Source organism: Fulvia fulva, chromosome 4 (assembly GCF_020509005.1).
Source record: "Fulvia fulva chromosome 4, complete sequence".
NCBI lineage: Eukaryota > Fungi > Ascomycota > Dothideomycetes > Mycosphaerellales > Mycosphaerellaceae > Fulvia > Fulvia fulva.
Genome location: NC_063015.1, coordinates 5132501 through 5151734, shown reverse-complemented (window position 1 = coordinate 5151734; position 19234 = coordinate 5132501). Strand labels below are relative to the sequence as shown.

General features: G+C 54.5%; 8 protein-coding genes across 8 annotated transcripts; 6 read left to right on the top strand and 2 right to left on the bottom strand.

The window, feature by feature from the left end:
* Positions 1-510: 510 nt before the first annotated feature.
* CLAFUR5_05131 (oxidoreductase ptaK) lies at positions 511-2582 on the bottom strand (the record flags this gene model as incomplete). The annotated part of the gene is made up of 3 exons (XM_047904279.1): positions 511-701; positions 804-965; positions 1019-2582. 3 exons carry the CDS (start codon positions 2580-2582, stop codon positions 511-513), a joined length of 1917 nt encoding a protein of 638 aa, XP_047761076.1.
* A 1273-nt stretch (positions 2583-3855) lies between these two features.
* On the top strand, positions 3856-5325 carry CLAFUR5_05130 (uncharacterized protein; the record flags this gene model as incomplete). The annotated part of the gene is made up of 1 exon (XM_047904278.1): positions 3856-5325. The coding sequence occupies one exon, from the start codon at positions 3856-3858 to the stop codon at positions 5323-5325; it is 1470 nt and encodes a 489-aa protein (XP_047761077.1).
* A 500-nt stretch (positions 5326-5825) lies between these two features.
* Positions 5826-7249, top strand: CLAFUR5_05129 (L-pipecolate oxidase; the record flags this gene model as incomplete). The annotated part of the gene is made up of 3 exons (XM_047904277.1): positions 5826-6627; positions 6678-6918; positions 6985-7249. The coding sequence occupies 3 exons, from the start codon at positions 5826-5828 to the stop codon at positions 7247-7249; spliced, it is 1308 nt and encodes a 435-aa protein (XP_047760341.1).
* Positions 7250-8173: 924 nt separating this feature from the next.
* On the top strand, positions 8174-9408 carry CLAFUR5_05128 (Putative epoxide hydrolase; the record flags this gene model as incomplete). Its single annotated transcript, XM_047904276.1, has 2 exons — positions 8174-9251; positions 9308-9408. The coding sequence occupies 2 exons, from the start codon at positions 8174-8176 to the stop codon at positions 9406-9408; spliced, it is 1179 nt and encodes a 392-aa protein (XP_047760340.1).
* Positions 9409-10382: 974 nt separating this feature from the next.
* CLAFUR5_05127 (Putative alpha-ketoglutarate-dependent sulfonate dioxygenase) lies at positions 10383-11841 on the bottom strand (the record flags this gene model as incomplete). Its single annotated transcript, XM_047904275.1, has 3 exons — positions 10383-10534; positions 10587-11442; positions 11497-11841. 3 exons carry the CDS (start codon positions 11839-11841, stop codon positions 10383-10385), a joined length of 1353 nt encoding a protein of 450 aa, XP_047760343.1.
* Positions 11842-12426: 585 nt separating this feature from the next.
* On the top strand, positions 12427-13983 carry CLAFUR5_05126 (Pantothenate transporter liz1; the record flags this gene model as incomplete). The annotated part of the gene is made up of 4 exons (XM_047904274.1): positions 12427-12633; positions 12664-13117; positions 13159-13663; positions 13713-13983. The coding sequence occupies 4 exons, from the start codon at positions 12427-12429 to the stop codon at positions 13981-13983; spliced, it is 1437 nt and encodes a 478-aa protein (XP_047760342.1).
* Positions 13984-14559: 576 nt separating this feature from the next.
* CLAFUR5_05125 (uncharacterized protein) lies at positions 14560-14979 on the top strand (the record flags this gene model as incomplete). The annotated part of the gene is made up of 2 exons (XM_047904273.1): positions 14560-14803; positions 14855-14979. 2 exons carry the CDS (start codon positions 14560-14562, stop codon positions 14977-14979), a joined length of 369 nt encoding a protein of 122 aa, XP_047760345.1.
* Positions 14980-15964: 985 nt separating this feature from the next.
* CLAFUR5_20296 (uncharacterized protein) lies at positions 15965-17194 on the top strand (the record flags this gene model as incomplete). Its single annotated transcript, XM_059463132.1, has 1 exon — positions 15965-17194. The coding sequence occupies one exon, from the start codon at positions 15965-15967 to the stop codon at positions 17192-17194; it is 1230 nt and encodes a 409-aa protein (XP_059318985.1).
* Between the last annotated feature and the right edge of the window lie 2040 nt (positions 17195-19234).

Genomic DNA, 19234 nt, shown 5'->3' with positions numbered 1-19234 from the left:
GTAGGAGTATTGTCGAGCAAGAGTACGAGTCTCGGATGTTCATACTCACCTACCAGTACTGCCTTTGATACCTTATTGCTCCCCCTCTTAACAGCGATCCGAAGCAACTGAGCATATTCCACAGCGAGTCAGCTATCCCGATCACGATGTACGGCGTGCTGCCAAGGTTCACCACCATCCTGGCAACCGTTGAAAGGAGCATTTCGGTATGCATGTACATGACTCTCTGCGCAGTATTCGCAATCTTCTTGATCGGAGGGTTGACTCGACGCAGATCTACTCACTGTTGACGCTACGCGCAAGGCTTGCAAGCTTGTGAGCAGTGCTGCTGCACGTTTTTGATACGAAGGAACGATCTGCATCGTGATACAGAAAACACATTTGTACTATTAGGTACTTCTACAGTATACGATATGTCAGTCTTGACGGTATCCACCGTCTTCGCCTTTGTTTGTTTACAATCATCGTCTTTGCTACCCTGCCCAATTCCTCTCCCATCTCCCTTAACATCTACAACCCACTATCAATGCCCGTCAGCAATGGGCCAGTCTTCTTGATCCAATCATTCCACCCATCACACGTCTGTCGGATCTGCCGTCCCGCACCCACAAGTCTCTGTCTCGCATCGTCCGTCTTTTCCATCACGTTGATGACGAGGCCCATGGAAGAATGCCAGGCGAAATGGCAGTGAAGGGGCCAGACTATGACGAGCGTTAGCGCGCGAGCGACAGGCATAGGAGGTGAGAGGTGAGAGGTGAGAGGTGAGAGGTGAGAGGTGAGAGGTGAGAGATGAGGAGACTTACCACCTGGATTATCAACAGTCCATTGCACGACGAGGAAGCTGGGTATACCATCCTTGGTGGCAGGCGGCATCATTTGAACATCTCTTCGCTGCGGGTTTGCGGCACGAACGACGGTGCCGTCCCATTCCCTCATGCCGACGGCGAGGATTTGCATATTGTGACCTGTGTATCATGGTCAATTTGGCCGTCATCTCGCGAAGTGATGTCCATCTTACCATGATAATGAATCGGATGTCCCTGATCGTTATAATTATAAATCACAACCCTCACCGTGTTGGCATTACCCACACTCCAGAGATTCCGCTCTTTTGGAACTTCATGAATAGTATTGTTCAAAACTTTCCAGTACAGCGGTGCGTTGAAGTTTGCTCTGAACGTCCTGTTGCCGAAAGTGTAGACGATGTTGGTACCGTTGCTTCCCGCACGAATGTCGAATCGCTGCGTGACATCTGGCTCCGCAGCACGAATGCGGAAACTGGGCACCGTGTTGATTAGAGGATCGTTACCGCAGAGTTGAGGCGCGCTGCTGTTGGTGGGACCCCAGTTGAAGGGCTCGGAGGGGAGGGTGTTGGTGTCGGCATTTTCGTAGTAGACGACGGCGCGAGCTTCGGTCTGGAGGCCGTCGTTGAAGGAGCACTGGATCAGATTGGTGCGAATCCAGTACTTCTCCCCTGGCTTGCCGGATCCGTAGACGAGGACATCGGCGCGCTGACCGACACCTAGAGAGATCATGCTGGTGTTGTAGGGGACGATGGGCATGTAGTCGTTGGCGATGACTGTCATGATGTGGCCGTCGATTGCAAACTTTTGGACGACACCCGCACCGACGTTCATTAGGCGCATCTTGTGGATCTTGCCAGAGGTGAAGCTGAACTTGGCATACGAGGCTACTGCGCAATCCAGGCTCGTCTTGCTGCAGTCGAAGCGCATCTTCCCGTTGATGAGATTGCTGTTGGCTTCTGGGTGAACCGGACCACCTTGTGCTAGAGGGCGGAACAAGCCTCTGATGGTCGTCATGTAGTCGTCTCGGTACCACTCGTGGAGCATGATTGGTCCAATATCGAAGTCGTGCCTCAAGTTGTCAGGGCCGTAGATGACGATGGGTCCGACGACGCCTCCTGCATATTGTCCAGAGTAATGACTGTGGTACCACGCCGAACCGTACAGCTCTGCCTTCATGGTGTATGTGTATGATTGACCTGGAGCGATGGGACACTGTTGAATGCCTGGTACGCCGTCGTTGAGGCAATTGCTGGTCTGCAAGAAACCGTGCCAGTGCATGGCCGTGCCTTCGTTCTTGAGGTTGTTCTTGACGGTGATTACGAGTGTGTCACCATAGTTGGCTTCGATCAGAGGTCCTGGGAATTGTCCGTTGACACAAAGCGCGTGTCGTTTGATGACACCGTCCGGCCTGACATCGCACTCTCCGACGGCCAGCACATATGTCCGAGTCTGGGTGCCAGTGATTTGCTTGGAAGCTGTGAAGGGATTGAAGTTGACGGTGTCGATGCCACCCCACGGCGTCTTTCCGCCCATCCAGCTGTAGAGTGCTCCATAGCCTAGGGTACCCCATTTTGACCAGCCGTTCTGTTGGTATGGAGTGACTGTGCTACCGTCACTCTGCCTCTTGGAGACTTTGCCGAGTTCCTGGATGACGGGTGCTAGACCTGATTCACCGTATGTTGGGCCGCCGGGTGACTTGGAAAAGCTCCATGCAGTAGTCGTCCGGCTGAGAGGCGCGAGAAGCGCTAGGCAGGTCGTCGGAGTGGCGAACTTCATGGTGGCTACTTGATTTGCTGGGGCGAGGCTGCAGCGTGAGTGAGAATGAGGCAGTTTGTGTCACCGCCATACTAGATAGCGGGGATGTGGCGACAATGAAGGACGAGCAATACGGCATACAATGAAATGGAGGCGACTTGCTCTTCAGCCATTGGCTCGCCAGTCAACATGGCGACCGAGCGAGACGTCCTTGCGAATCGAGAGCGGGACGTTCGGAGAGACGCTGTTCTTTGTTTCCCGATGCGAACGGGGCCGAGGTGGCCAAATCCTGGCACGCCAAGATATATGGTGGCTTCTACCATTGTCCCGCATGCATGTGGTATAGAGGCCTGGAAGTGTACGCGGACCGACTGCTCGGTGTCCTTGGCAAGGCTGTGCGTGTCGCGGTCGGCAAGACGGGATGTTTTGAGTGGTGGCTTCAATGTTTGGCGGAACTTTGCTGATGTCAGCTTTCCCTCCACTTGCTTCATGTCAACAACATCGCCACGCAGCGGCCGGCCAGCTCGCGCGTCATCATGGCTTGCCAACACGAATTCACGCGGGATATGGCCACGGCCAGGCTCTGAGACCTATCGATACCACGAATGACGAGACTTGGACCATAGCTCGAGCAGCTGACGATGGCTTTCTGACGCTGGGTGCGACCGCGCGGTGGAGATCAGTGTGGCTCCAGAAGATACATGTATGCTGCACAAGTCACACAGATGCACGGCACGCGGCACATCTTTGATATGGCACACCCGGCGGCCATCATCAGAAACGCGAAGGGCGGGCCTGGCAAGGGCAAGAAGCAGCTGCATCATGCCCTTGCCATGTATGCGAGCGCGATCCTGTGCACCTGGAGTCGTGGTGGCCTGGCATGCCCATGGGCGCCATCAAAAGATCCCACAACTTCGGGACGGCGTACGTCCAGGCCGCCACCAGTCTGTGAAGGGCACGGTCCAGCCAGGCTCACATCCAGCTGCCCTTCTCGCTCGTTCAAGTTGCCACGGCATTATGACCACGCTTTGTGCATGGACATTGTCGAATTCTTTTGCTTTGTGCTCGACGTCAGTGGCCGCCTTCTTCGAGAGTAGACTCTCTGTTCCTTGCATCAACATGGACACTGGCCCGAGGTGTACAAATGGCTTCGATATGTCCACTGCGCTGGTTTCCCACCTACCGTCACCACTAGAAGCACCTGCAAATTCTTCCACCATTCTCAGAGTCACATCAGCAGCGGGACTGCCGATCGCAGGACCCTTTTCGGACTCCACACACGCCAAACGCTACAATGTCCAGCGATGTTGATCTCACCTTTGGCGTTGAACTCGAGTTCATCGTCGTGTATCACGAGCTCGCCTTTGAAACCTGCGCTCCGGACCGGGACGAGCGACTCGGTGACCCATTCGTATCCGCCATACCGGCCATCATGTCTTGCATGGAGCGTGCTGGTATCGGTGCGATGCTCAGCGATGATGATTACGACGAGGAAGATTATCGCACGGCTTTGTCGCAGCCATCAGGCAAGCGATACCGGAAATGGACTGTGAGCAGGGACATTTGCGAACTGTCGAGAGGCGAGCGTGCACACTTGCCACCAGGCTATTTGGAGGAGACCGTGGAGTTGTCCAGTCGTGTGTTTGCTTTCAATGACGGTGACTCCCACCGGGAGCTGGCTAGCATCCTGAACGTGCTGAACAAGATGAAGGTCGAATACGGCTGCGAGATTTTCACTAACTCGACTACAGGTCATCATGTCCACATTGGCCGCCGAGATGGTGCCGAGCTGCCGCTGCAGCTCTGCAAAAGGATCTTTCAGTTGGGGACGGCGCACGAGCGGAACATCGATGCGATGCACATGGCAAGTCGTGTGATTGCTCCTGTTTCCGCAAAGCGGTTCACCAATGACCTGCTGCCGCTCTACATGCCACCCTCAGCTATTCATCGACACGCGACATGCGACACCCCGGGTGCCAATCTTTTCGAATGGCTCGAGCGGATTGAGCGCGTGGGGTCTCTTGAAGCGCTCAAAACCATGTTCATGGTGAGCTTGAAGAGGAGGACTGTCACAGGCCACTTTTCGGCATACAACTTCGACAACCTGGGAGAAGGTATCAAGAACACCGTCGAGTTCCGTCAGCATGCTGGTACTCTGGATCGGGTCGAGATCTTTGCCTGGGTGTCCTTCGTGTGTCGCTTCGTTCAGTACTGCAGTCAAACCCCGGATGTCCAGTTCGTGCACTTGTCATGTCGGGCCACTGATCTGGACTTCAAGCTAATCGATTTCCTCATCGCTCTTGACGTTCACACTGACGTGCTCATGCACTACAATCGCGATGGTGGTGAAGCTCTGCTGGGTATCATACCATCGAGATCCACATATCAGCTGGATGCATCCTTCAACGATCTCATTGCCCAGAATGACCACGAACAAGAGCAAAACATTGCTCCGGAGACAGTCGACGATATCATCGCGCGGAAAAGTGCTCCAGGCGTGGGCACTGGTGTAAGCTTTCTGGGGCTGATCCCCAGCGCTGGCGTGGTGCACTGCCACGAATCTGAGCACATTCGACAACTCCTGGAGAAGGCTTACCAGCGAGCGCAGCGAACAGAGCATCTACCCGACGAGCAAAGTAACGCCACCATCGGCTTTGAAGGGTACGCTCGCGCTCTCGTCTTCGAGAAGCTTTCATCGATCTATGCTGATCAAGAGTCGGGGGCTGAACGTGCTGTTCAACACCATCTGGCAGACTGGCTGTGAAGTAAGTCTGCGAGGTGTCACATTCCCTGGCGCGCATTGTTTCAGTTTACTCTTGTTGCTCATCTGCACTGTTGAACAACCTCTTCCGTTCTACATCTCACTTCATTCTCCCGGCTGTGCCTGCCTAATATGGTGCCAAAAGCACATCTCGTAACTACTGGTTTGTTCATCTTCTTTCCGTCAACATGCACGATACCACATCTGTTGTTCCGTGGCTCAATCTCTGGCCATCTTCGAATGCGTCCAACTTATCGGGAGTGCATGCGACACGAACGGCTCCCGCAGCCGCACTGAGCAATGCCAACCGGTAAGGAACGGTACTGGGCGCGTGTCGCGTGCGTGATGATGGACCAATTTGCCTGATTTGGTCGCTTCCTCCACCAAACATCGACCCCGCGTTAACATTTCCCGGATCAGACTTTACATATCAGTACTGGAGGAGCCATCGTCGCAAGAAGGAGAGTTGCTCTGGTGTAAGGACTGACACTCGTCCATCCATCATGGCAGACCAGTCTTACATTATCGTTGGAGCCGGCGTTTTTGGAGTCTCGACAGCATTTGAACTCATCAAGAAGTATCCCAACGCTTCGATCACGCTGGTGGATCGCGACGCTTTCGACGCAGACAGTCGAGTAGCAGCTTCCTGGGACTGGAACAAGGTCGTTCGCGCCGACTACGATGATATTGTCTACTGCCGCATGGGTCTCGAGGCGCAAGATGTTTTCAGAACAGACCCGCTTTGGAAACCTTTCTTCCACGAAACTGGCATATACTGGATGTGTCGTGATGACTATGCTGGCAAGGTACTGGAGAACTACAAGAAGCTAGGACGAAAGGCGGATCTGGAAGCTGTGCCGATTGCGAAGGCGAGGCAGCTATATGGAGGACTTTTCGATCAGGCAGACTACTCTGACGTGCATGACGTGTTGGTCAACAGGACGAGTGGGTGGGGTGCGGCTGGTGACTGCTTGGTTGCTGTGACAAGAGAGGCGATCAGATTAGGCGTCAAGTATGTTACCGCAGAAGTCACGAACCTCAACATCGATCACAACGGCCGAAGCTTTGGTGTGAGGACACATGATGGAAGGGACTTGAGGGCAACGCATACGATCCTGGCTTCCGGAGCGTTCACCCCCAAGCTTCTGGAATGGAGTGCCGACATCACTGGCAGGAAAGAGCTGCGAGCTGAAGGCAGGATCGTGGCTGGTGGTATCACGACTGGCATGACGAAGCTTTCGGACAGGGATTATGACAGCTTTGCGAAGATGCCAGTCGGTGTGCAGGGCTACACACCACAGACAGGTGAGAAAATCAGCAGTCGCACGCGAAACGACGACTAACACTTCCAACAGGTCCCTTCATTGGCAGCCTCCCACCCACACCTGACCACGAGCTGAAATGGTGGGGCCAAACCATTTTCCAGAACAACACCCAAGTCCTGCCCGGCAGGGTCATCAGCGCACCTCCAGCAGAGCCCGACTACGCTCAATGGAAAGTGTCAAGGAAGCTGCGGAAGGACATCGACCATGCCAACCAAGTCTTCTACGGCAAGAAGGGTGCCCACTGGAAATTTGAGAAATATCGGATATGCTGGTAAGTTCCATTCCCCTCGTCCACTCTCCTACTCCCAACCCCCAATACTAACCAGTCATCCTTCAGGGACGCCTTCACCACCTCCGGCGACTTCATCATCTCCCCGCACTCCGGCTCGAAAGGCCTCTACGTCGCAACATGCGGCAACTTCCACGGCTGGAAGTTCTTCCCGATCATTGGCAAGTATGTCATCAATATGCTGGAAGGAACGCTGGAGGACGAGTTGGTGAAGAAGTGGGCGTGGGATCGGGAGAGGCCTGACCCGGCGCTGTTCCCGGATTGGCCGAGGGGGGAGTTGAGGGATTTGCAGGATTTGAATGCGAGGTTGTGAAGGGGGAAGGAAGTGAATGGGATGGGATGTCAATGCTAGGTGGTAATGATACGTTTTCGATGATGTCTAGCCAGTCAGTTCCTGTCAGGGACATGTTGTGCATAAGACATAGCCTGGGGATCGATAGCAGTGTTTGAGCGTGGCAGACTGGTCAAGTCGTGACCGACTGTCAATGCTACGTGCACCAACTCGACGCAGAGCGACTCTTCTTCCGGCAGATGTCCCAGATTCACTCCTCGTCCTGTCATGTCTGCACTCATGTCCAGACCATCGTGTCAGTTGGCGACACGCTTGCATGCCATACATATACCTCTGACTTGGAACGCTGCGCATCTCATCATGCAACCAGCCGGCCGTCCATGCCTTAGCATGGGACCATTTTGCCATGGTTACGCCTGAACAAACGCCGCTGTTTGCAGGCACCTCTTCGAAGACGAAGCATTCGCCAGGCCAACGATGCGTACAGCTGTTACCGATGATGACGTTCCCTATGCAACAGAATTAGAACCCCATGCTCCGAGCTGAAGATGCTGGTGGCCAGACTCCACAGTTGCTGCACTGATTCTTGCTGGCTGGCTGAAGGGTACTTGAAAGCCTGAGCACCAAGACTCGCACTCCAGACAGCAACTACCCAATCTCAAGCCAAAGTGGACCTTCCTGTATTGGACTCTCATCGCGTGCGACTCCGTTCACCACAAGATCACAGGGCGTACCGGACACCCGGAGCTCATCGGTCCAGGGTGCGGGGAAGCACAGTAGACGTCAGGTCGACGATTAGTGGTCCGGGGTGCTGATCAAGTCACCAAGCAACAACAAGATGCAGAGAAGGATGTCTTCGGCACCGATATCCCCCCGATCAACGCCCTGGTCGCCGCCCCAAATACGCCAAGCCACTGCACTGCTACCATGAGCACACAAAAATGGATGGGCAGTATCGCTGCAGACTCTGAGGAGATCGTTCCCTTCCAGGTCGACATACCCCAGGAAGAAGTAGATCGTCTCCAACGCAAGCTCAAGGACACTCGTCTGCCGCCGAAAGAAATCGTGCCTGATGCTAGCAAGAAGTATGGACCAACGTACGAATGGGGTGCTCACTTGTACGACCGCTGGGTGAACGAATTCGACTGGTATGAGCACCAAGACCGCATCAACTCTGCACCCCACTTCCTCACTCGGATTGACGGCATCAAGACTCACTTCGTTCATGCCAAGGCAAAACGCTCTGATGCTATACCACTGATCATGATCCACGGATGGCCAGGGTCTTTCTACGAGTTCAACCAAGTTTGGAACGAGCTTGCCAACCCGAAAGATGACAGCCAGCCGGCCTTTCATGTTGTGGTGCCTTCGTTGTTCGGGTACGGCTTCTCGGACTGGCCACCACGGGCAGGCTGGACCCTCCAGGATAGCGCACATGTCTACGACAAGCTGATGAAAAAGCTTGGGTACCGCCAATACTACTTCCACGGCGGCGACTGGGCACACTGGATCGGCCGCGAGATGGGGTCCAAGCTCACAGACTCTTGCAAGCTGGTGCACTTCAACTTTGCTCCGTCTCCGTTGCCAGATGGCGTAGAGTATACGCAGCGTGAGCAAGAAGTGCAGCATCGTGTTGACGACTGGCTCGAGAACCACATGGGCTATGCTATCACGATGCGAACTCGACCTCACACCATCGGCTTTAGCTTCAACGACAATCTAATGGGGATCCTGATGTGGGTCGGCGAGAAGTACAATGAAGCAGCTGGACCTGAAAACCAAAAGAAGCGGTACTGGGACCATCATATCCTCGCCACCGCAAGCATATACTACTTCACTGACACGATCATGCCGAGTATGTTGTGCTACTACGAGAACGTGCGGCACGGGGAATTTGCCAGCTTCGCGATGAAGCCGGACAATCGGATCACTGTGCCATTTGGATACACATCTTTCTACTGGGACACTGCGCCGAGCTCGAAGAGAGCTGTGGAGAGGACAGGCAACTTGGTGTTCTACAAAGGTGAGTCTTGTTCTTCGTCGTCGATCGTCTCTCGTTTTGCTGACGTTGAGGTGTAGAGCGCAACGATGGAGGACACTATGCTGCAGCAGAAGATCCGCAAGGTATCATCGAAGATATCCGAGCACTCGCAGCAGAACATTGGCCGAAATCGTCGTAGTGGAGCATGTATGTAGCCCCGATGATGCAGCTCATGCAAACGACCACGAATTTTTCTACAGACCGACTCTCGATATACTTGAAGACAAAGGGCTGGAGTTGTTAGGTCAGGCAGCGCCATATCTCCTTTCGAAGTCTTCGGTGGCACAGTATTGCCTACACGTGGCTTCGTACGACTAATCTGGCTCGAGCGGCCGCCAGATTGAATGCTACACGACACTGCATATGAAAATGCCGACGATGACTGCTCGCTGAACTGACCCCCTCAACGGAAAGTGCCAGCTAGCTGGTGTTTGCCTCCCCCTCATCATCAGGACAAACAGAATCTTGACGAAGCTATCAGGCGTCACACAGCTTCCTCTATTCACGATTGATTACCCAGCATATTTTGTGCGCTTTGACAGCTCGATGGCGTTCCACTCATTTAGGGCCCTAGATCGTTGCAAAATCGACATCAAGCCTGCGAAAGAACCATCAATACCATGACGACCACGATACTTGATTCAAAACCTTATATTGAGCGCTCCGTGAGTATGGCCGAAGCATACAGCCTCTACGACAACGGTGAGATCGACTCGAAGACGCTACGATCGCTATCAATCTCGTATGCGCAAACATCGTCGGTATGTTGCACGAAGGAGGTATCGGCAGCAGCACAGAATTTGAAGCTCACCCAAGTCCCAGACATCGACATCACAAGCGACATCTCGCCATACTTCTACTACGGCATCTGAGAACTCTTCTTGCTGTTGCAAGCATGTGCATGCGGAACGATCTCCAAGATATGCACGCTTGGTGGCTTCGACAGACGACAATACCGAAGGTCGCAGCTGAAATTGTCACCGAGGAGTGCGACAAGCGCTCGCTTTTGCAGCGGCTGAAGAGGTTGTGGGTGCGTGCTTATGCGTGGGACATATCACAATGATAAGAACTGTGCCATACTGTTATACCTCCTAGCTCTGACTTCAACGTCACCTACACATCCCCAGGCCCAGCCAATCCAAGTGCCTGTCGCCTCGTCGGCGCCGAAGGGTCAAAGAAAGGCTTCTCCGCCAAGCTCGTGACTCGTGTTCCATGCCTTGAAGCCGTGTTCTCGTAGTCCCACGAGGCATTGTGCATCGTGATTCCTGCCTGCAGTCAGTATCATTCCCCCAAACAGTGTCTCAATGGACGACTTACTGTTGTCCCACAGCGCCGAAGTCCCCGGAGTCCACTTGAACCGACACTGAATATCAACATTTCCCTCATACACACTAAACAGATACTGCAAGATCGCATCACTCTCCCCCTTATCTAGCCCCACAATCCTGTCAGTCATAGCTCGGTTGACATACAGCGCCTTCCATCCCGTAGCAGGATGTGCGCGAACCAGCGGGTGCTCGCGCTCAATATACTTGGGACCAGCGTGAGGATCGTTGCGGGCAAGGTATGTATGCGCAGATCTGTACACTGCATACCGGCCATCGATGATCTTGCGGAAGTTCGGGCTGAGTTTCTCGTAGGCGGCGTAGCCAGATGCCCAGAGGGTGTCGCCGCCGACTTCGGGGACGGTGTCGTTGTGGAGGTGGGTGATTCCCGCTGGCTGCTTCTCGTGCACAAGATCTGTGTGCCATTTTTGCGTGCCGACTGGGTTGCGGAAGTCTGCGGCTCTCTCGGTGGCGGCGAGGGCGGGCCAGATGACGGTTGTGCCTGGGAGGCCTGGGACGTGGGGGACTTGAGGATGGATTTCGACTTCACCGTAGTAGCGGCCAAGCTCGAGTTGTGCTTGTGGACTGAGGTCTTGGTCGCGGAAGAAGACGACGCTCCGTTCGGCGATTAGTAAAGCTAGCTCGTCTTTCTGCTGGTCGGTCAAGTCTTTGAGCTGGAGGCCAACTATCTCGGTACCGATGTGGCTTGTGAGATGCTTCACTTCTTTTGCGGCGGAGAAGAGAGCCTTCTTGCTTGGACTGGCTCTGGTTCCGGCATTGACGTATTCACGGTCCTCGTTTCGGATGGCGTAGACATGTTGAAGGTAGAAAGGCACAGCAGGTCGATACTGATGCACTTGTCAGCAGATGTTGCAATTGATCCATCATGATGGAGATCTCACAGGGTAGCCCTTCGATAGATCAATGCCGACCTTCTCGAGACGAACTCTTGTAGGCGCAGGAAGACCAAGGTTATCTTCCCTGGGCGCTACGTAGTCCACGATGTCGGGGACGATTGCCGCTGGCGCCATGACGGTGGTATGCCAGTAGATAGATGTGATGGCACAGTACTGAGTAAATGGTCGAGAGGCTCCTTTTGTTAACTGGCAAAGAGAGCTGTGTTTATGCTTACCCCAAGCAAAGCACAAGGTGGAGTTCATCACCTGGTGGGCATACCACCCATGTACATTGTCTAGGAACGCGGCATCCTCTCTGCTGTGCTTACCACTGAATTCGCATGGCTGCATGGAGTTCGTGATCACCTCGCGTCTCGAACCATTGCGCCATTCAGCTCGGCAAGCTTGCAATATGAGCTAAGCTACGCATGCGCGGTCTGAGCACCAATCATGTGCTTCTCCGGGATTCTACCGCTGTATGCTTGGGTGTCGCAACATATGGAGAAGCATACCTCCTCCACTATGGCATTCGTCACGCAATGGTGGATGCACAGCACGATGGCATCCATCTGGAGTTGTAATTCGACTTTGTTTGGCTGCATCGTTGAATCCGATAAGAATGCATCCACTCTCCGGCAGCTGCTGATCAAGCGAAGGACGACCCGAAAGGAAGATGGCACGCATCAACGCAAGTCATAGGCTCGTGGACATCCGATGCCGTGCTGAGCCCAGCACAGACAATGCATGCCGCGACGTATGGCGTGCTGGTGGGCTAGGCTGTTTTTCCATAGAGGGTCGCGCCTCGCCAAGGTGGAACGAGCGGCCATGTCGTCCTCCAAGGGGCAAGAATATCTCGGTGTTGAAGGCGTAGTAGACGAAGAGTCACGGGCACTTCTTCGACACACCCCAAGCAACTCTAGCAGCAGTTCTGAGATTATGTCGAAGCAGGAGGGAGATGCGGTTTCGGAAAAGAACGCCGCGGTGTACAGCCGGACGCCAGACAGCGATGTCGACTCGAACGAGAACAGAGTATCCGATGCAACGAAGGCCAAGCCGCCGTGGTGGGCGTACATCTGGGACTACGAGCCTGGCCGTTCAAAGGAGGAAGTCGCCTTCATTCGCCGACTAGACGTCAGCGTGCTGGTGATTTTGTCGCTAGGCTACTTTATCAAGAACCTAGACCAGACCAACATTGCAAACGCATTCGTGAGCGGCATGAAAGAAGACCTGGCCATGAACGCCAATCAGCTGAACTTGATCGACGTGGCATGGACAACAGGCTACGTTGTTGGACAGATTCCCTCGCAAATCATCCTCACCAAAGTGCGACCAAGCATCTGGATACCCTCTTGCGAAATGGTATGGACGATCCTGACCTTCTGCCTAGCAGCAGCCAAGACCTCGAACCACGTGATTGCAATTCGCTTCTTCGTCGGACTCGCTGAGAGCATCTTCTATCCCGTCGGCCATATGATCCTCGGAAGCTGGTACAAGCCTTCAGAACTGGCCAAAAGAGCATGCATCTTCCATGCATCCAGTGCGATTGCCAGTATGTTCAGTGACTACCTGCAAGCCGGCGTGTACAAAAGTCTGAACGGCGTTCACGGGATGACTGGGTGCAGTGGTTGTTCATCATGGACGGCATCATTTCGACTCCCATCTGCATAGCTGGGCTCTTCCTCATCCCCGACCTGCCGGAGAAATCGCGGGCGTTCTATCTGCGCAAAGATCAAATCCTATTGGCACAGAAGCGTATGGACGACGTCGGACGTGCGCCGCGCAAGAAGCTGGGCTGGTCGACCTGGAAGCGCATCTTTGGTCGATGGCATGTGTATCTCCTCTGCGTTTTGTACATCATCTTCATCAACACCGGGCCATCTTCGAGCATCAACCCAATGTCGCTTTGGTTGAAGGCGCAAGGGTACTCAGTGTCCCTCATCAACATCATTCCAACGACTCAGTCAGCAGTACAGGCGGTTTCGACTATCCTTTCGGCAATCTTCAGCGACTACTGGCGTAATCGAGCTGCCTGGATGTCGGTTTCTACGGGGTTCGGATTGTTTGTCTGTGTTGTGCTAGCGGTGTGGAGTGTTCCGAGTGGTTTGAAGTGGTTTGCATTCGAGGTGTACAGAGTCAGCGTTCCGTACGGACCGATCTCGATGTCTTGGGCCAAGTAAGTCTGTCAGTGATGATGAGCATCTCATACACTGACATCGTCGCAGCGAGATCTGCGGCGCAGATGCTGAAGAACGCAGCATTGTGCTGGGCTTGATGAACTCCTTGGGTTATGCATTCAATGCATGGGTGCCGTATTTGACGTATCCCCAAGTCGATGCGCCTCGGTTCCGCAAAGGCTTCATCTTCTCGATTGGTGCTTTTCTGGCACAGTTCGCGATAACATGGATCGTTTGGTGGTTCCAGAGGAGAGACGTCAGGCAGAAGAAGGTGCTCACTGCCGAAGCCGTAGACCGTGTGCACGTTCTCGAAGCATAGTCGTGTATCTCGTAGACGTCAGGTCAAAGGGGAACTACAGTACTCCCAAGAGTCGGATAGCCGTACGTTTCGGCGTGGTGGGGTCGCGTGACCTTTTTCAAGCAAGGTGAAGTCACGTGTTGTCGGTGGCCAGTGACCAATGCGCCTGATAGAACTAATTGGCCGCCCTGCCTGAGCGTCAAGCCGTCAAACGAGCGACAAATTGTATGTCAGTTGATCGCCACTACTTTCGGGAACGCACAAGTCCAATACAGTTTCGTGTTGTTGATGAGTGGTCCGGTCCATTGCTCATGTTCTTCTTCGAGCGGCAAAACGCGATATTACTGAACGCGAAAGCAATGGCATTGTCATGGGTACGCGAGGCATGGGCATCGTCACGTCAAAAGACGCGCCAGATGGAGCTGAACATGGCTTCATCTTTGTCGACCACTTGCTCGTATTCGATTCCTGCTTCCACGTCAGCAGTAGCTAATAATGTCTCATGCGTGGAACACATCTACCCGGGGCCGGAACACATCCAACTCAAAGGCCACCCACCAGCCAGCTCCAGTCACGCGCTCGAATGTGCAAGTCCAGATGGGCGCGTCATGGCGCAAGAAGATGGATGAGGTCGAGGCTCGAATCAAGAAAGAGCAAGGCAACCTGGGCGTCTTAGACGGCGAGGTGAAGCTGAAGACCAAGGAGAAGGAATACCTGAAGATCAAACTGCAGCGTCTGGTGAGAGAGCAGGAGAATTTGCGAGAAGGCTCGGCGCTGGAAGAGCTCAGTAAAGTCGTGGCAGAACAAGCGGCCAAGACCGAGTTGCTGAAGAGTAGCAATCGTATGCACTTTCCTCACCCCCGTTCCCGGGTTGGGTGCTGATCGTGTACAGTCGTGTTAGAACAACACGGGCTGGAGGTCGTCAGTGAACGAAAGGCCAGTGGCGCCTTGAAGCGGAAAGCTGAAGCTGCTCGAACAGAAGCAATGACCATTGCTGACTGTCGCCGCCCAAAGTGAGAGCGGGTGAAGGCGGGTGTTGACGTGAAGGTGGGTGTTGACGTGAAGGCGGAGCCAGCGCTATCAGCAGAGGAGGGCGAGGGATCCAGCGGGTCTGATAGTTCTATCGAGTATGACGATGACGATGACGATGAACATGACGATGACGAAGAAGATGATGAGGATGAAGAGGGATTCGGCGGTGTACAATATCATGTATATTGAATGGCTCCTTTTCGATTCGAGGTGGCTGTAAGCATCATCGCACTGGCTCCTTGCCAATGCCTCAGTGGGTGAATGAGTGTTTCTTCTGCAGTGCCATCGAGATGCGATGGCGACGCATCTCAATCCCGGCCTTTTGTGCACGGCAGTACACATGTTCATCAGCTGTCACGAGTGTGTCATTGGCCTCTCAGTGTAACGTACCAACTTTCAAGCACAAAGCAATTGGCTGACTTGACCTGCAAGCGAGCATCACCCGCAGAAACAACTCTCGGCGAAACTGGAGCCTCTGGAGGTCAGCAGCGGTAAGCTCAGGTACTCAGCCTACGTGGCCTCAGCTTCCACGCTATACCGCACACCTGCGCTTTGGCAGCCTGGACTTGTTCCTATTGGGCAACGAAGCAAGCTTGCGTCAGGGGTTTCGATAGGCTGAGATTAGAACCTCGGGAAGAGCCATCCACCGCTGGCACCCCATTACATCATCCAACACACGTGACGTACGGGCCGAGCCTCTGGCGACACTCAAATCTTTGACATCTAAGGCATCGAATCTAAAAAAAAGATGGGCGTCATCTGATGTAGGACATGTATGTAGTTGAGCTCCAGGCCTCCAGCTGAGGCCGTGAGACTTGATCTTGCGCAGCGTTCACACTCTGGAAAGGCTGCGACGCCTTGGACGTCGGCTGCCATCCTATTCCTCAGGCTGCGCCCGGAGCGCAGGGAAACACATCGTTATCTCCACCGGAAACACACATGCAGCTGGCTGTCGGACATATCGATGACGATGACGATCATCGCGAGGCATCGAGTTCATGTTCCGCGCGAGCCGCAGAGCGACGACTTCTTCCAACGAGCCGACCCGTACGTGAACAGCCAGTCGGATGACATCTACGCTTCGATACAAGCAGCCCGGGCGAGCGAGGACTCCGACTATCTGCCGACGGCGAGTGCGACACAGAACGGAGACACCGTATTCACGCCAAGCGCCAGCAGCGGCGATGATGGGACACTGGTCGCGATGCAGACCAGCACTGTCGACGGCAGTGCTAGTCCGACGGCACGTCAGAACACGGCGACATCGTCACTCTTGACCGCGAGCGACACTGGTGCCGCGTACCTCAATCCATCCACTGGCACCATCTCGAACACCGACCGTCCTTCATCGACTGCACTCCCGAGCGGCGCCCGTCTGGCCGAAGGTACCACTCAGACATCTTCGTCAGCAACAGCGAGCGAGCATCACGACCATGGACTCTCCAAAGGCGAACTTGCTGCTGCCATCATCCTACCCATCCTCGCAGCGCTGGCCCTCTTCCTTCTCGCCTTCTTCCCCCTCCGCAGGCGAGCCCGAAAGACAAGAGGTCGGCACGGAAGCGGCGGCGCATCATTCCTTCCACGTCTTCGCGACAAGTGGGGCAGCCTCTGCAGCAGCAGTACATCGCAACACCGACAAGAGATGGAAACAGCACGAGGCGCACCCGTCGTCAGCAGCAGAGAGAACAACGCATACTTCACAGGTCTGGACACTTCCTTCCATGGCTCCAACTCGGGCCGCGAGCAAGGTCACAGCGGCGAATACTACGCCAGGACCTCAGAAGGCGGCACAACGTTCGACATCCCACCACCTGTCTATACCGTGAAGCCAAATAACCGCGGACCACCAATGTTACCTCCCATCCACACGATCGGCGAATCTCCCCATCTCTCGACGCCATCTGCAGCAACTCTCCTCGCCATGCCCCTCGATCCCCCACAATCCTCGGCTCGCTCAGCTGTTTCCATATCGAGTACTCTCTACAGCGACACGGCATCCATCCACTCCGCGCGAGCTGCGAGAATGAGTATCGGTGGTCCGAACATCGTGCGGCCGGGTCTGCATTCTTCGACGAGTGGCAGTCTCGGCCAGGAGAGGGATCCGTTTGGAAGTGACAATGAGGCGAGTATGCCGAGTACGAGGAATGGGAGTCCGGTTGAGAGTGGCATGGTGAGCCCGATTCAAGAGAGACGGGAGTGAGTTGGAACGTGGAAGAGGGCAGATGTACATGGAACCCGGACATGTACGTGATGTGGAATGTGGGTAATGTTTGAGATGTTGATGAAGCCATGTTGATGGAGGAGCTGTGGACGTGTATCTGGAGCGACGGCGAATTTCGAGTCCGTGGATCGTGGAATGACAAGTGCACATGTTGTGCTGCAAAAGATTGTACATGGTCGCTATGAAGTATGAACGATAGTGTATGGAATGTGTTCACGACCTGGCACCCTGCCCTGTGGGGCATCTCGGCGTCGATCCTGCCATATCTGTCCACCTCTAGGGGTGTCATCAAAGGCATCTTCAACATCGATCGAACATATCACTCTACGGTTGTCAAACAGGTCCACCTCGCCCACACGTCTCGCAGGCCGTTCACGATTCGAAGGTCCAGCGGAGGTAATGCCGTCTTCTTGCCGACGACTTCTATTGACACCAAAGAGCTGGAAGTCCTTGTGCTGGATAAGCCCTGCCATGCGACCTAATGCTGTACATCGTGAACGCAACGCCGTGGTCCCTTACAGATGCATGCCTCGACCGCTACGGGTGTGGGTGGACGGGCTGCCATGCACGAGAGTCTCCTGTTAGAGGTCGTCGCTCTCATCCGGTCGGATCTGTCTGCTTCCATCGCGACGATCAATCTAGCGAGCGTCTTGAAAATGCACCGAAAGGCGCGCAGAGACACGTACTTGGAAAAAATCAATGTCCATCCTATATACTATAGTAGGTAGGTGGGTAGGTGGGTACCTCGCTGCCCTACCTCGCTGTCGCCGGCCCCTAGGGCCCTACTGACGCCTACACGGCCTCTCTACACCTATATCATAATGGCCAGCACCTACATAGACCCTACCGGCCTCGACCTCGCCGTCGATACCCAAAATGGTAATGTAGGTATAGTATGGTGAGTAAGGTGTAGGGTATATAGAGATGGGACCTTCTCGAGACGGGCAGCTACGGCTACGCCGGCTTGCATACGCGTAGGTAGGGTATCTAATAGCCCTCCCTGAAAGTATGAAGTCGATCGGACCACGTCGTCGCCGTCGCCGACCCCCAACGCCAAAACAATCCAACGCCAACGCCAACGCCCAACGCCAAAATCCAACGCCCTCCTACGGTCACCAAACTTTACAGACGCGTAGGTGAGGTATCTAATAGCCCTCTCTGAAAATATGAGGTCGATCGGACCATGTCGTCGCCGTCGCCAACCCCCAACGCCAAAAAGATCCAACGCCAACGCCCAACGCCCCAACGCCAACGCCAACGCCCAACGCCAACGCCAACGCCCAACGCCAACGCCCAACGCCCCAACGCTAGGTACGGGACGGCGACCTACGGTCACCAAACTTTGCAGACGCGTAGGTGAGATATCTAATGGCCCTCCCTGAAAATATGAGGTCGATCGGACCACGTCGTCGCCGTCGCCAACCCCCAACGCCCAACGCCCAACGCCTAACGCCAACGCCAAATTTCACTAAAAGTACGAAAAATCGACTTTCTCAAATCAGCTCCAATGACCTTCAAATTTTGCACAGCCCTAGATTAGGCTCCATTCGACCTATCCTGAGAGTATGAAGTTGTAAGTCCTCCGTTCAGACCCCCCTCACTGCCCTCAAAATTGGAGACTTTGGACGGCGAGGCCCTCTTGCACAGGGCTTAGATAGGGCCCTGCCTACGCGCCATAAAGGTGGGAGGTCGGTAGGAGGGCGTTGGATTTTGGCGTTGGCGTTGGGGCGTTGGGCGGCGATAGCTCGCCCGGACGGCGACGAGGCAACTTACCACTTTGCAGATGGCCTTATTGTGGACCCATCTACGTGTTCTAGAACTGTTAGGTCCCTACCATACCGTCCGCCGGGCGTTGGGGTGTTGGACTTTTGGCGGTCAAGCGTTGGGCGGCGATACCTCCCCTGAGCGACGACGCCTGACCTTCCCGCCCGGTACATAGCTTTATTCTAGCCTCATCTACGTCCCTTATACGTGGCGTCGTCGTCGGACTCCGGGGGAGGCACCGTTGGGGGTGTCAAA